The 15,175-nt window shown below is 38.9% G+C and overlaps 1 protein-coding gene across 1 annotated transcript in view; it reads right to left on the reverse strand.

The window, feature by feature from the left end:
* COL25A1 (collagen type XXV alpha 1 chain) overlaps positions 1-15,175 on the reverse strand; it is a 295,524-nt gene that overhangs the window by 8,686 nt on the left and 271,663 nt on the right. The window contains exons 33-38 of the mRNA XM_056489411.1: positions 14,978-15,013; positions 14,097-14,150; positions 9,246-9,299; positions 8,089-8,115; positions 7,336-7,389; positions 1,805-1,891 (exon numbers count right to left, since the gene is read on the reverse strand). Coding sequence (XP_056345386.1) covers positions 1,805-1,891; positions 7,336-7,389; positions 8,089-8,115; positions 9,246-9,299; positions 14,097-14,150; positions 14,978-15,013 — 312 coding nt within the window. The remainder of the gene's footprint in view (positions 1-1,804; positions 1,892-7,335; positions 7,390-8,088; positions 8,116-9,245; positions 9,300-14,096; positions 14,151-14,977; positions 15,014-15,175) is intronic.

Genomic DNA, 15,175 nt, shown 5'->3' on the forward strand with positions numbered 1-15,175 from the left:
ATCGATGATTGTTAGTGAATCTTCAGATATAAATGATAATACAGAGACAGATAAACATTTTTTAAATTACAAAAGCATGCTTGATTATCCCCAGCAAAATATGAGATATGGTTACCATTAATTGGAAGCAAACAACATGGACTATGGAATAATCTTAATGGACTACATATTTATAATTAAAAAGCAACTGACTTCAAATTAGAAGTGCTATAGTCAAAATAAAACCTACTTAATTAAACATTCATCTCAGAGAACCGTGCTTAACCACCAGACAATATCAGAACATGCAGATCAAATTTTACTGTGAACAATTAAAAAGAAAATCCTCCTTGTATCTTTAGGAAATGTGTATGTACTATTCATCTGGGGCTTTCTTTCTTAAATGGAAAAGAGTTCCAACTTACTTCACCGCTAAATAAAAATCATTGTTGCCAGATTGGTACAAGGGAGAGGATCAAGAAGTAGCATTTTAGTATAGGTGGGAACTTGAATTCATGCTAGCATAGGGTGGGGAGTGTTGTGTGTGTTTCAGGAAGGTAAGTTCCAAGGGTAAGACCATTAAATTGGAGACATTAAATAACAAAGACAGTGAGGGTTTGGGCTGCAGACTGTTATATTCTTACAAACATCAGGTAATCTTTTTATTTCCAGATGTGTTTGAATACTCTGTTGAACAGGCCAGACACCACAACCATTACTTGTGGATGGTCTGGAAGCCAAACTCCAGCTTGGCTTACTGGAAACCTTGATTTTTAGGAACAGTATTCACATCCTTCTGTTTGATTCTCATTTTGACCCAATTGTGAAAACATGCCCCTAAGATGGCATGGATATGGAAGGAAGACCAGGGTGCAGAGTAGCTCTGGGACAGGGCAGGGTGTGGAACTGAGCCAGTGCAGGCAGAAGTCATCAGACTTGATTAGAGGTGAAGGTTGAGCTGGATTTCTACAACTTGGGTTCAGGGTGAGTAAGGCAACGGGTATTTTGGGAGGAAAGTAACAAACCAACGATTCTCAGGGGAAATGTAGGAAGGACACAAACTTATAAATTACCATGTGGTGTGGGAGCAAATTGCTGAGAGTTAGGCTTAAGGTGTCAACAAAAACGTGTTCTCTCATTGCAGTTATGATCACTTGAAGCAGCTGGTCTGTTCATGCACATGCATGTGGTACGTGAAAAATGTAAAGTCAGCTCAGAAAAACATCACTTTACATTGAGAAAGGCTGACTACAAACAAAGGAACTGCATGCAGGGTTGGTAGGAAAGAGAAATACTGTACCAATTGGCAAGGGGCATCCAGCCCATCCAGGCCAGGCTGGCCTGGCTCCCCTTTTTCCCCCTTAACTCCACGGAATCCCTGTTTGTAAAGATTAACTTGCAATGTTACTGTCAAGGAAATGCCTTCAGTATTGACTTAAATGGAATGAACAAAAAACAACAGAGAGGCAAGAGGAACAAGCTGACTGCTTATGATTTAAACCTGTGCAGCACTGATTCTGGCACATTCCAAATTTGGTTCCTTTCCAAAGCATTTTGCAGAATAAATAAATAAATAAATAAACCAAACCAAAACCCCACCATCAAAAGCTCACAAACTTAGCCCAAAGGTTTGAAGTCTGGTGCTTTAAAGCAAATTAGGAGGTTTACACACAAAATCTGCTCCAGAATTTGCACTTGAGATAAAGTTGTGTTAACAAAGGGTGACAGGCTACACAGTAGCTGGTGCTTGTTCCTCTCCCCTCACTTCTTATTTCATCAGTTTACAGCAGGATGACTGATCTTCCAATACACAATTGAGACGTACCAATGGGCAAGGTGCATCTAATCCAGGAGCACCCTGTTCTCCTTTCTCCCCTTTAGGCCCTTTTTTGCCTTTCTTTCCCTTTTCCCCCTGTGGATACAACGGTTTGGATAAAACAAGTTTCATTCTTTTGGAAAAAAAAATAAAGAAAGATTGGGTTTAAAGTTTGGGTTTTTTTCTTTTTAAGCCAATGGAGAGCTGAAAGGACACTTACCACTGTGTTCTGGTTTGGATGGTGCATTATGTGGAAAAATAAATTATATGATCACAAACAAGAACTGCAATCAGTCTCTATTAGTTTGTGTTGGTATTTCATATCAGTATTATGAGTGTTTTGAAGCCTAGAACAGGGCTTGAAATCATTGATTTCTTGAGACAGAGGCAAATCTGCACATCCCCCCCAACCTGCAGTCAAAAATAAGAGGTCTCCTACTAAGCTGAATGTGTCAGCTTCCTAAAGGATTTGCCACTAGTCAGAAGCAACTCTGGGAGAGCAGAATCCCTCAGCAGAGTCTTTTGATAAAAGACCTGTGGCACAGAGGCTTCACAGGGATGGCTGACTCGATTCCATCAGCTTCCAGGGTGTCACATCAAGGGTGAACCTGGTTAGGAGCATCATCCTTTGCACTCTGGTAAGAGTTTGGAACAAATCCTGTTCTCTGTGGTGTCCACAGAAACCCACAGACATGGCTGAGGGTGCACTGCTGTCACTCCAAATACAGCACGACCATTTCAAACCCTGGTACAGGAATCAAAACACTCAAACTGCTTGATGGAGAGGTGCTATGACACTTTCAACAATTTCACATTGTCTTGGTATCATAAAGTAATCAGAAGTGATAAGTAGATTATTTATTTAAGCATTTCAACATTCAAACATTCTCTCTACTGCAGGCAACGCTTCATCTATTTGTTTCACAAAATTCAGTCCTTTGATTTCACACTGAGTTTTCTTTTTAAATGTAAAACTTCCAGTTTTAATTCTCATGGAAATTAGTTCATTCCCCTCAACAAAGCTACCTGCAAAGATGACCTCACCTTCAAGCAGTATAAGAGGTTTAGAGAGTTCATTTTATAATTGATTTCACACCAGTTGATCACAATGGTAAATGAGTTTCAGGTTGCTCTCAATTTCACAAAAATCAAAAAGGGATCACTTAAAAAAAATTAACAAATTGGACTAGGATTGTAAAAAATGGGATAGGAAGGATGAGGATATCACAAAGAAATGGGAAAAATAGTCACAGGAAAATTAGTATAACATCTGAGAACCAGCAAGTGAGGTTGTGGCTATTGGGAGGATTTAATTTGTGAGGAAAAGGGTAAAAAAGACAGAGGAATTGTAAGGAATGAGGGTAGAAGGAGAAGGAAGGAATGCCCCTTTGGAAAGACAGACGGATTTTGGTGAAGCATAACAATTAGACATTTAACTTGTTCCACACCAGCACAGAAAGACTTAATCCATTAACAATAGAGAAAAATAATTTTTATGCATAAAAAATTATATAAAAAATATTTTAAAAAGGAAGGAAAGCAGATTAGTCATCTAATATAACAGCATATTTGACACATTCAAATACAACAAAATGTTCCATGAACAAAACATACTGCATCCATGTCATGATAGAAGCAAAATTACTTGTCTATCTTTTCTGTGTGCCAAAAGGTCAGAGGATAATATTTGGAAAATCAGCAACCTAAACATTACCAGTCCTTACCCAATGATAGGACTGTGATGTAAAAAAATCCTCACAAGACAAAAACCATAAATTGGCTGCATTTCCACTCAAAACCTACAGAGATGACAATGTAGCAGAGAAACCCAACAGCTCAGGGTGAGATTTTGTGCTGTTTGTGCTCAATGTAGCACCAATATATTTGCAATGAGTGTATGCAAGCACAAAACATGGACATACTCCAAAAAGGATTCTGAAAATGAACAGTACAGTTTGGTTTCTGACTCTTTTTTAAATCTTTAGGATTTTTACTTCTTTGACTTCTTGCTTTACAAGCCAGCAGGTAACTATTTTCAACTTCCAACTATTTTAAACTTTTTACAGGCAGATCTATGATCTTATTCAAACCAATGCAACAGCCACCTGTGTAGAAAACAGTCTGAATTTCCTGGGTACTTTATTATTTTTTCCACACACTGAGTTCTTTCTTTTTAATCTTTGATCTTTACTCCTTATCCTGAAACCCAAAGGAGTTATGGGGATTCTACATCTGATGAGGATTAAAAAAAAATTCCTTTCTGTCCTTCCTCAGTGCCTAGAGAAATAAAAAGTTGTGGCACTTCTGCAACAACATTAAGACTGAACAATCTACAATCATCACATGCACAGATTTTCATCAATGCAGAGTGTAGGGGGAAAGGAAAATGCCTTTTCATCCTCTGTTCAGACACACCATACACCTCTGTCAAAATTTGTACAAACAGTCACAAACGTGCATCTGGGACCAGGGGCCACTTCCCTCCTTTCCTCAAAACACAATCTCTAACTTTTGTTAAAGCTCATTTGTTTTTGAAAGGATTTTTTTTTTCTATTCATAACTTGAAAATACAATTTTTTGTGATGGGTGCTCCTGGACTATAATTTTATATGAGTAATTACAGCTAGAACACTTTAAAAAATAATTTTATAGCCATGATAAGAAGACATAATGTGAATTTTCTTTAGAATGTTCATAATGATGTGTATTTTTGCAGTAAGATTCAAGTTTCTTAACTAGAAACACACTAATCTCAATTTGTGTGATGCCAGACCAATAGCCAATACTGTAAAGATATTTAAAAACCAAGAAATCATCATCTAGATGGTCAACTTGTTTATCTGTTATTACAAAAATGGTTTATCTGTTGAAATGGGTGCTGTTATACCAATTTGTAATTTACATAAGGAAAACCACCACAACACAGAAGACTTGTTATAATGAGAATTTGGGTTAATTGCATTGCTTTGTATCTTTTGAGAGGCAGCTTTCTATTTAGAAAAGGAACTATTGATGCAGCTAAAGTAATTTCAGTGAAATAAGTTTGCTTGCATGATAGAAATATCCCCTCATCTATGGGAAAAATGTGTTTAAACTTGCAATGGAAGTGTGTTCCATAGAGGTCTCCACTACATCCTCCCTGACTTTTCACTGGGACAGGCCTTCCTTTACCTCCTTGCTTTCCTTAAATACTCTGGGAATTTTTAAGGCGAGTATTCAATCTCCATTTTTGCCCCACAGACTTCCTGTCAATCCTCTTTCTGAAAGTCCACAAAACAGGGTGTTTTTTCAAACATGTATCAGAACTTGCTAAGTACTTTATCCCATGCATTCTCCTCAGGAAAGAGGGTTTTCCTTTCCATGAATTTTTAGGGAGATGGAGAACCAGAGTTCCTAGGAGATGTGTCCTGTAGCCCAAGAGAACAAGTCTCCACGGGCACCCTAAATCACAACTGAACTCCAAAAAGGGTGTAGCTGTGCCACACACCATTCCCACATACAATTCCCTCACTCCTTTGCAACTGGAAGCCCCATGTTTGACTCATCTAATCAGTCCCTGGGAATCACAGACTAATATCCAAAAGCAGCATGCTGGACTCTGGAACATTAAAAGAGTTTTACATCCTGAGTGCTGAATCTCATCTGTTCCATTTTCACATTATTTTGTATAAGTGAATTTTTTACCAGCTTTCCATCTTTTCTCCCAGAAATCTTCTGGGGCTCTGGTGGCTGGAATTTGTCTGCCTATCTGCTTTAGCTGTACATGGAAACACAGGCTCAGAATGTCTGGCTGAAAGGGAGCTCTGGAGGTTGCCTAAGATTGCCATTGTGGGCAGGACAATTCCTGACCTAGGTCAGGTCAGACCAGACCAGGTTGTGCAGTGCTCCTTGGGCAATGGTTCAGCCCCCTCTCTGGAATCACTGTCCCAGTGCTGTGAACATTGCTCTGATCCTCTCAGCAGCCCCTTGTGGTCCTGCATTTCCCCATTTGCCATTACCAGAAGAGTTTTGCTCTATCATCTTTTCATCTCCCCATTGTCAGATTAAGCCAGTCCACTCCACCAACCTCTGCTACTGGTTGTGTTTGCCCCAGACCCCTGCCAGCTCAGTGACCTTCCTACTCTCTGATTTTTTCTTGAACTCTGAGGCTCAAAGGACCATCTGCAGTATTTAAGCAACTTCACCAGAATTGATTAGAGAGGCACAATTACTTATTTTTATCTTTTGGACACAACTCTTCAAACATACCCCAGGGTGAGAACACACTGTTAAGCTCACTCAGTTTGGCACTTGCTGTAACTCCCACTTAGCACAAAGAGCATTTTGACCATCACCTCCCTGAGCTGGCAGTTACCAGTTTCACCTTCTGGCTGATGGCTGCTCTCAGGAGAAAAGCTGTTCACTGGTGGCAGACAGACCTGTACTCTGACAGCAAGCAAGGGCTCAACATTCATTGTGATTACTCTGCCAGGTCAAATGCTGCCTTTATAATACTCATGGAGCACCTGCTTAAACAACTGCTGTTCTGCAAAATCAGTACCTTACCAGTGATCTCTGAGATCAAAAGAAAGAGCAATATACCAAGGGAAAAAAAGGAAGCATAAATTTCATAATACTCCTTTCAATGATTTCTTGGGAAGTGTTTTGCCTAAGCATATTAAGAAATGGAGATGAACTGTAACACCCATGGTGACTTATTAGCCTTGCTTCTTGTTTAGGACACCATAATGAGAAATTAATTAGCCTAACCCTGCATGTGTCAGCTTGACAAAAACATTTTCTGACCTAGAAAAATAATCTGCTGCATGTTTGGACTTTTACAGTAAGTGGCTTGGTGTGAATTCTAATACAGCAATTTTAGCAACTGGGTTTTTTGTTGGATAGGAATGACAAAGATCTGCTCATGAAGTTTCTCTACACACTTTAAGTCCTGCACTGCTTTTTACTGAACAGATTTCCAAGTCACTGTGTGGACACTGAAAATGAAGTCAGGCTGTTTCTGTTAACTTCACTGTCTACCAGAATGGTAGAGTATATGATTAAATTTCAGTTCACAAGTATAACAAAGTCCTTAACTGCAAATTAAACATTGCCAAAAATAAAAATTCAAACAGTTCCTGTCTTAGCCACTTGGTGTAGCATGTACAGGCATGCTGCACCAGGATCAACCAGTAGTCTGCAAATACTGCCAGGGAACAGAGCTGGGCTCTTCAGTATAAAATCACTACCACAATGACTAATGTCTGTGTTAAATATTTCAGGATTTTCAAAAAGTGCAGAAAATTAGCCTAAAGTGGAGAAAATTAGCCAAAAAAAAAAAAAAAAAAAAAAAAAAAGGCTGTGCTTTGGGACATTTTGATATTTCTGATCCTGTACATACATTTTTATGTTTTTTCATGATTTTGCTCTAGTGTGTATCTGTGACTTGCCTTTTGGCACACAGCAAAAACAAAGAAAAGTTTCAATGAGACAATTTATAGCATGAAGACAGCAGAATTGATTAGCTGAGGAATCAAGCAACAGTTAATAACACTGGTCACCTTTTCTCCCTTTTCTCCTACATCACCCTTTTCTCCTCGAGGACCAGGGAAACCCTATAAAAAAATGGACAAAATAGGTTGACTTTTATTAACATGCTGATTTAGTTTACAAATACTCTTGGCAAACCTAAAAAGATGATTTCACTACATGCTCTGTACATACATGTGTGTTATGTGTGGACACATGCATGGACATGTGAGATGAGTAAGTCACAGAGTTTGGTAGAGACGTTTTGGCAGCTACAGGAAGAAATCATACCACTCAAACAGCAATCATCCATGCTACACAAAATATGTGCATTCTGAAAAAAAACCCTCCTCCAAGTTAGGGATTTCAGTAAGACTTGCTTTCAGTAAGTGTTTTTAGCATGCCAAGGAAATAGCCTATGTTTTGAAACATTCCTTACAGGCTATAGAATTATTCTCTCTTATTAGAACAAATTTAGTTAACTAAGTGCTAAGTCCCTTGTTCTTCTACAAATCAGCCATCTGAATAGTTTCTTAGCAAGCATTTTTTCAGCCTGCTTACACCCAAAGGACCAAGTACTTGTATTGCTAAGCACTACTATCTGGAGGTGTCTGTCAGCAAGGGCTGAAGACTGCACAATCTTTGGGCTCTTTACCACAGAGAGAGAGCAAAGGCATCATCCAGCACTCTCTCTGCAGGTACCAAAGGTGTTGTGCTCCCTGAGGCATCTCTTGGCATTTCTTACCAACCCCTGAGAGTGCCCTGGTCACACACACATTACTTACATCAAGGCCAGGCTCGCCGTCTTTGCCCTGCCAAAGAACCACAGGAACTTCATTAGCTTCCCTCAGACAAGGACACTGCTGCCCATGTTTAACATCTCCAGGATGTGATAACCTGGCTGCAAAATTTGGCTTGGCTGTAAAATTTTGTTTGCGGGCAGATTCCAGCAGCACGCTAAAAATACAGGAAAAACCTATAAAATTTTATTTTTAGTTTGCAGGAATGGGAAACAGAAATAGGATTTAAAAAAAAAAAAAAACCAAACTCACAAAAGTGAGCCTCACATAAAAATGTGTGGCAAACTAATTTAACACTTCATGGAGCCTGAAAACTGTCTCCAGCCACTGTCTCCTGATCCAATTAAATGCATCCAATTTAACAACAGGTCTGTATTCCAGCTTAAATTAATTAATCAAACAGATTAGACTGGAGAGGGTATGGAAATACTAAAAGTCTCCTGAAAAGGCTGGTTTTGCCTGGCCAAGCACATTTACATGACTTTCCTTGTGTCAAAGTACAGAACAGACATGTGTATATGTACACACCTGACCCAGTCATTAGCAGTGTAAACAGGGAAAGTCAGCTGATTTTATTTGGGATATCCTTGTAAGGCCAAAGGAAGTTCTCCCTCATATTTTAGAAACTGATAAAATAATTAAAATTATTTATTTAAATAGTTTCCACCTATGAATGAACAACAATGAAATTCTCACATTGCTTCTGAGTAGATTGAACAGGAATGAAAACAAAATGGGTCTCTCAAGCAACAAACAAAAACATAATGGTGAAGAAACCTTGCAGTATGGGAATCCAAGCAGCTTACTGACTTTAAGAAATTCACGGTTTTCCTCAGCTCCTCCTGAACTCCTGGCACTCTCACAGTCCCCAGAGAGCTGATGGCCAAAGGCTGTGAACCAGGAGCACCTGCATTCTGCATCTCCTCTCTCTTGCTGGCTCATGTCAGGTCTGGTTTTTAACGTGCACAGGAAGAAACCCAAGAGTGTGATACAGGCCATTGACCTTGCACTGTCAGGGTTTGTGATCAATCTTTGCCTTTTCCAACTAATTCTACTGCGAGGTGAAAATCAGCCATAAAGCACACGAAGTTTAATCAGGGAGGGAGGAAAAGTGCAGTGTGTACAAGCTCTGTGCAACTTACAGGCAAGCCATATGGTCCTCTGGGTCCAGGGTCACCTGCAGTTCCCTTCTCACCCTAAGAAAAGATTACAGAACAAGCAAACAAAAACAGTGGCTATCTTAGAAATTATCTCTACCAAGGGCTTTAGGTTAAAGTTTATGCATTCCTAAGTATTTTGAGTGAAAAATATCCAAGCTCATTTATTTTTATTAAATGTTTAAGGGGGGGAAGAGAAGGTGCTATTACTTTCTAGGCACAACTTTTTAGGCATATGATATCACATTCATTTTTAAATATATTAGTAACTGAAAACATATTTCAACTGAACCAGTGTCATGTTTAGGCTTTTAACAGCTTAATGTTGCTCTCAGTAAAAACCCAAAGATGTAATGAAAACTGAGGACATACAGCATCAAGCTGTCTATATACACAGCAGCTGGGATGCAACACAGTGACAGGGAAAAATAATGTGTCAGTCAAAGCTTGATTTAAGTAGGCAATGCTATTAACAGTGACATTGTGAACATTATCCTATGCACAGTGCTGTGTTGCTAAATCTTCTATTGGATTCTAGATAAGTGATGTAAATACCCTGGTTTATTAAAATCAAAACAACTGTAATAATATGCAAGACAAACAAGTACAGAGATTACTCCACAAGTCTGATCTTATTCTGCACTAACATCCATGGAAAAATTATCAGTTTCTAGATGGGTGATGCCAAAGTCATTTTGCAAGCTTAATAGAGGGTAAGTTTTTCCAAATGGAATGGAATTTCAAGGTGACAAATTTCAGGCTGGCAGTAATGATCACCTTTGCTCTCTAACTGTTCTTCATCAAGATTGATATGAAGTTAAGCTTCCCAAGCCAGCCAGGACTAGCCCATGTAACTGCAAGCACAGGTCCCTGTGAGCTTGGTAGGGAGTCAGGGCTGGGAAGAAGGTGTGGAAAGCAGTCTTGTTTCAGACTGAGGTGCTCTTCTGAATTAAATCCACCAGAAAAGCATTTCTCTCTGGAGAGAACTAGACTGCTCAAAGTGCTGATGAAATAAAAGAAAAACATCCTGACCACCTCTACTTTTCAAAGCTCCTACTCTGGATTTGTTATGCAGGGTGACTTGGATCCCTTTGTCACCCCCTTTGCTGAACTCACCCTAACACAGGGCTTTGTGCAGGGCTCTTGGTGTGCACAGGGGCTGTGTTTCATCCCAGCACTTGCTGCACTTCCACTCCTGAGCTAATTCTCTGTACAACATCCTCTGGGTTATTTACTGCTTGTTATTAATTCAATAATGACTCCATCATTAAAAACACAAGACAGAGATGTAGATGTGTAGCTAATTAATAGTGGTGATTACTGGCACAGCCAAGTACTTGGCACAGCTCTGAAAATGGGCTGTTATGCCTAAATTTCATTGACTGAATTACACAAAAAGGCAGGCACCAGAACAAACGGGACCTTAACCTGCAGCTGAGTAATCCCAGCAATAAAGAGTCTGTCAGAGTAACTGACATTTGATCTGCTTTAAATACTTTATATTTTTACTTAGGTGAGCACTTGTTTTAGCCTAGAGGTAATGAGATGTGCAATGTAAGGTCTTTCTGCATTCTGTTACTCCCCTGCTAATTTCTGAGCAGGGCTGGATGCCCTGGCAGAACAATAGGAGGTATTGGGAAGTAACAGCTGATTTTCAAAACAATAAATCCCTTGCAGCTATAAAGCTTTCTGCTAAGAAGAAACAAATGTACTGACCTATGTAGGTAAGAGCTACAAAACTCCCTGATCAGTACTTGAAATATATTAAGACTAGTTAAGCATCTTTTTTTCTTTAATCTTCAACAGCAAGATAACTGCACAAAGTCCTCTCAAGATAGGCTCATAACATTGCTAAACATATGGCAGACATAAAGATACTGAATGTATCAGTCTAGGAAATAATCTCATCTGTTATGCAAGAATATATTTGGAGAACTGGATCTCAGAATTTCTTGCCTCCAATACAAAGCACATGCTGAAACATGTTTGGAATATCAGATGATGTCCTAAGTCTTCATGGATTATATCAGATTGATGGACTGTCATGAGCAGACAGCCCTCAACCATCACAATTTCCTTCACTGTAGCAGATACAGGCAAACTTCATGATTTTAAAACAAAATTTTTGTGAGACAATCCATCAGTGTCCAAAGAATAGAAACCATAACCCATGTTTTTGCCACCTACTTCATTTCAGCCTCCTGAATCATGGACAAATATGAATTACAATTTGCATTAATAAAGCTGAATAATCTGTGTCTTCATTAAGGTAGATAGGGAGATTTCATAACACTGTCATGGTGAGAAACATTTTAACCAAATTAAAGAGAATGCACTAGACCTACTAGCACTGTGTGTAATGATGATAGTGTTGCACAGGCTACACATCTAAAAGCCAAATTCAAGCTCAAAATAAGATCCTGGTCATCAATGAAAAAAAAAAAGGAAAATGTGTATTTCCAGATTTCTGATTCCTTTAGCAGGTCAAGAAGCTGGATGTGCATTATGCCTGCCATCACCCTTGAGGCTTACATGCCCCCTTTCATCAGTAGCTGAAGATGTCTGTTTTCCAGTGTTCTCTACTATTCTTTCTCTCAAGACTATGTAAGTGAAAATAAATTACACAGTCAGATTCAGAGGCCTACTGTGACCTACTCCACCATTTAATAAAGATGGTCTCTCAGTGAAATCCCTCTGGCAAATGTTATTCCAATAACTAAAAATTAGTAAGAACTACTAGACACTGGCCTCATAAATTGTATTAATTCACATTATTAATTACTCTTTCAGTTTCTACTAAAAAATGCATAAAACCACATTATAGTGTCATGCATGATTTTCTTAGTCTATCTTGTCACTGTCTAGACTTTGTATGAAGATGATCTGACATTTTCTATTTTAATAAATAGTTAATTGAAAATGAACACACCCCCCCCTTATTGGTGTAACACTCTGTTCTATCTCACAGTAGTAATTCAGCATCACCTTGAATGCAGCCTGTGCAACAATGAATTCATGATTATTATTAAACAGCCCTACTGCCCTTCTAGTGCCTGGCTCAAGGTTTTCCTTATCAATACAGACAAAATGAGGCCCTATCCAGTCACAGTGAATACTGACCCTATGCACTGTTTTTAATTAAAAAGTGAAGTCTGAAATCTGCAGACAAAAATGTTTCCCTCCTGTTTTCACACAAACAAGTTCAACAGTTGCAAATGCAAGTTGTAAAACAGCATTAAAAAGACATTATTTGTTATATAAATAATCAGACACATATCAACACTATGCACCTGTTACATAACTATGCTACAAACAACTTCTCCTCCCAAATGGTATTGAATAATTAAACAAACAATTACAGCAATAATCCTGCTGGTTGCCTGCTTGGGAAAAAACCTTCCATCTCTCTTGTGAACTTCCTCTCATTCATGTAGCTCCATGGAAAATGGTGGGTGTGTAGGAATTTTCTGCACACCTTGGTCTCTGTTTTTGTGAAATTCTCCTTCTATGCCCATGAAATTACTGACTTACATCACAGCAATTCCTATCCCCTTTGTAGCTACTGCTTTTCAACAGCTACAGTAGGGCTTATTAGGGCTTACAGATCCAGCTGTATGACTTCTCATGACCTTGCATACCCTCACAAGAAAAAAGTATTAGTAGCTCTCTTCCACAGACAAGAAGAATAGTTTATATTATATTTCATTGTCAAAGACATTTCAACTTATAGTACACATGCATATCATAACTCAAGAATAAAATGTGTGGTATTTTTATATACTTCTACATGTATATCTCATCTAAATTATTTACTTAAGATTAGAGGATGTTCAACTATCTTTTCACAGAGTTGACAGAATATGTATTTTGTCCTAATTGAAGAAAAAAAAAATTAAATCAGTAATCCCCTAGAAAAACAAAAAATATTCAAGTCCTTCAGGCATGTAACTAGTCTGAGTGGTAACTGCAGCCTACTGTAATTTGGATTATGCTGCATGTCTTGTATTTATCCCTCAATATACAGCTCTGTAAAAACAAATCTTGCCTTTCTCAGGTGAAGCTAACTGGGCCTCTGCCATGTGGCTGTGTCCTTAGCACAGCTAGTCTGAACTTGTTTTAGCACTGTTGTTTTATTCAAGTGAGGAAGTCAAAGAAACAAAAGTTCTGGACTGGCAACTCCTTGGAAGTTTTAGTTAGGATTTCATCTTCTGGTTTACTGTAAAAATTGATGGTTGTATATTTTAAGGTGACAGGGTCATAGTTAAAGATTAAAGTTCCTATCCTATTTCCACTGAAGAAAATTTACTGTGAATACTTCAAATTAAATAGCAGGTGGGGCTCTAAACTTAAAAACTTAAGAAAAAAAAACCCAAAAAAATTCCCGAAAGTTTAAATTTTACAGAGGCTGGAGATATTTTTCCTGGATAAAATCATTTAAGTGCATAGAGGAGAGAAATACTATTTTTTTTTTGGCCATTGCATTCTTATATAATCAGATAACACTGTCTTCTTTTGTACCAGTTTCTTCTCTCAATTTACACAACAAAATGAAACCAATGAAAATCGTGTTCTGTTTGTGGCACTGTGAACTAGAAAGTCCACACTAATTAGTCATTTCAAAACACCAGCTCCCCTGAGGTTAATGAGTCACAATGTCAAGCAGATAAATACATGTGTGACTTGAGCACATATACATAGCCCATAGTTCTGGGCTGCTCCTCTGCAGGTGAGATACAGTTCTGTTCTGTACATGTAGGCACAGTGTGAGCCCCCACATGACATTTTTCCACTGTGGCAGTCACTCTGTGAGGAGAAGCACATGGAACACATACTTACTCTCTCTCCTTTGGGACCTGCAGGGCCATGGGGACCAACTGGGCCATCTATACCCTACAAAAAGAAACAAAGAGGGTAAGAGACAGGGCTTGTTCTGGCAACTCTCTAGTTTTAACAGCTGTCTTGTACACAAAAACTAACATGGAATCAGTCTTCACTAGTTGAAAATGTGGATTTAATTGTGATGCAACCTATATGGCTTTCAAAACTCTACCTATAACCTCCCTTGTTACAGGGCAGAGCATCTTTCTTCTGTTTGGCATTCACTGCATCCATGGAAGCAATCACATTTAAAAAGATCTTAAACTGACTGGAAGAAGACAGAAGGCTCAAAAAAAGATTTTAAATTATTGCTTTATTTTTAAAATTGATTATTCTTTAAATTGAAATGTCCACCTGTAAGATGGACTTACCTATTGCAGTGATCAACGAGAACCTTACTTCCAAGATATAACTCTTACACTGCATAAATTTCTTTAGCATTAAAGAAAGCAGAAGATCTAAAACATCTATGATGTGTACTACAACAATGTCTGTAGGTGAGCCCCAGCACATCTGCATCTCCTTCACTGATTCCATATTAGCACAGCTATGTTTTCCTGTAAGCTAAGTTCCTAGCCTTACTCAGGAAAACTGGCAACCCAACCAAAAACCAAAACTAAGCTGCCTTTTTAAGGTTCAGAGCTCCTTCTACAGAGAACCACATTCTCTTTCCCACACACATATTGCCCAAGGAATCTGCTGGATTCCCTCTCACGCAGCAGGAAAATGCCTGCAGCCCTTGGCCTTCCTTCCTGTGTGCAGGGAGCGAGCCTGGCTGGAGAGCCCCTGGAAGCACGGGACTCAGTGACAAAGGGGACACAGAAAGACAAGGGACTCACCCGGGCTCCTGGCTTTCCGTCTAAGCCAGATGCTCCCTGTGTGGTTAGGTGCAAGCATGGATGATGGGCACGACACGAATGACAAGAACGTGAGATTAGTAAGTGGTGCTGATGGATAAACACAGTTCAAACATACAGTACACGCTGTGACAGGGTTCTGGAGTGGGTATCACATTGCTACATGTTAGTTAAAAATTC

This window comes from Oenanthe melanoleuca, chromosome 4 (assembly GCF_029582105.1).
Source record: "Oenanthe melanoleuca isolate GR-GAL-2019-014 chromosome 4, OMel1.0, whole genome shotgun sequence".
NCBI classification, from domain to species: Eukaryota; Metazoa; Chordata; class Aves; order Passeriformes; family Muscicapidae; genus Oenanthe; species Oenanthe melanoleuca.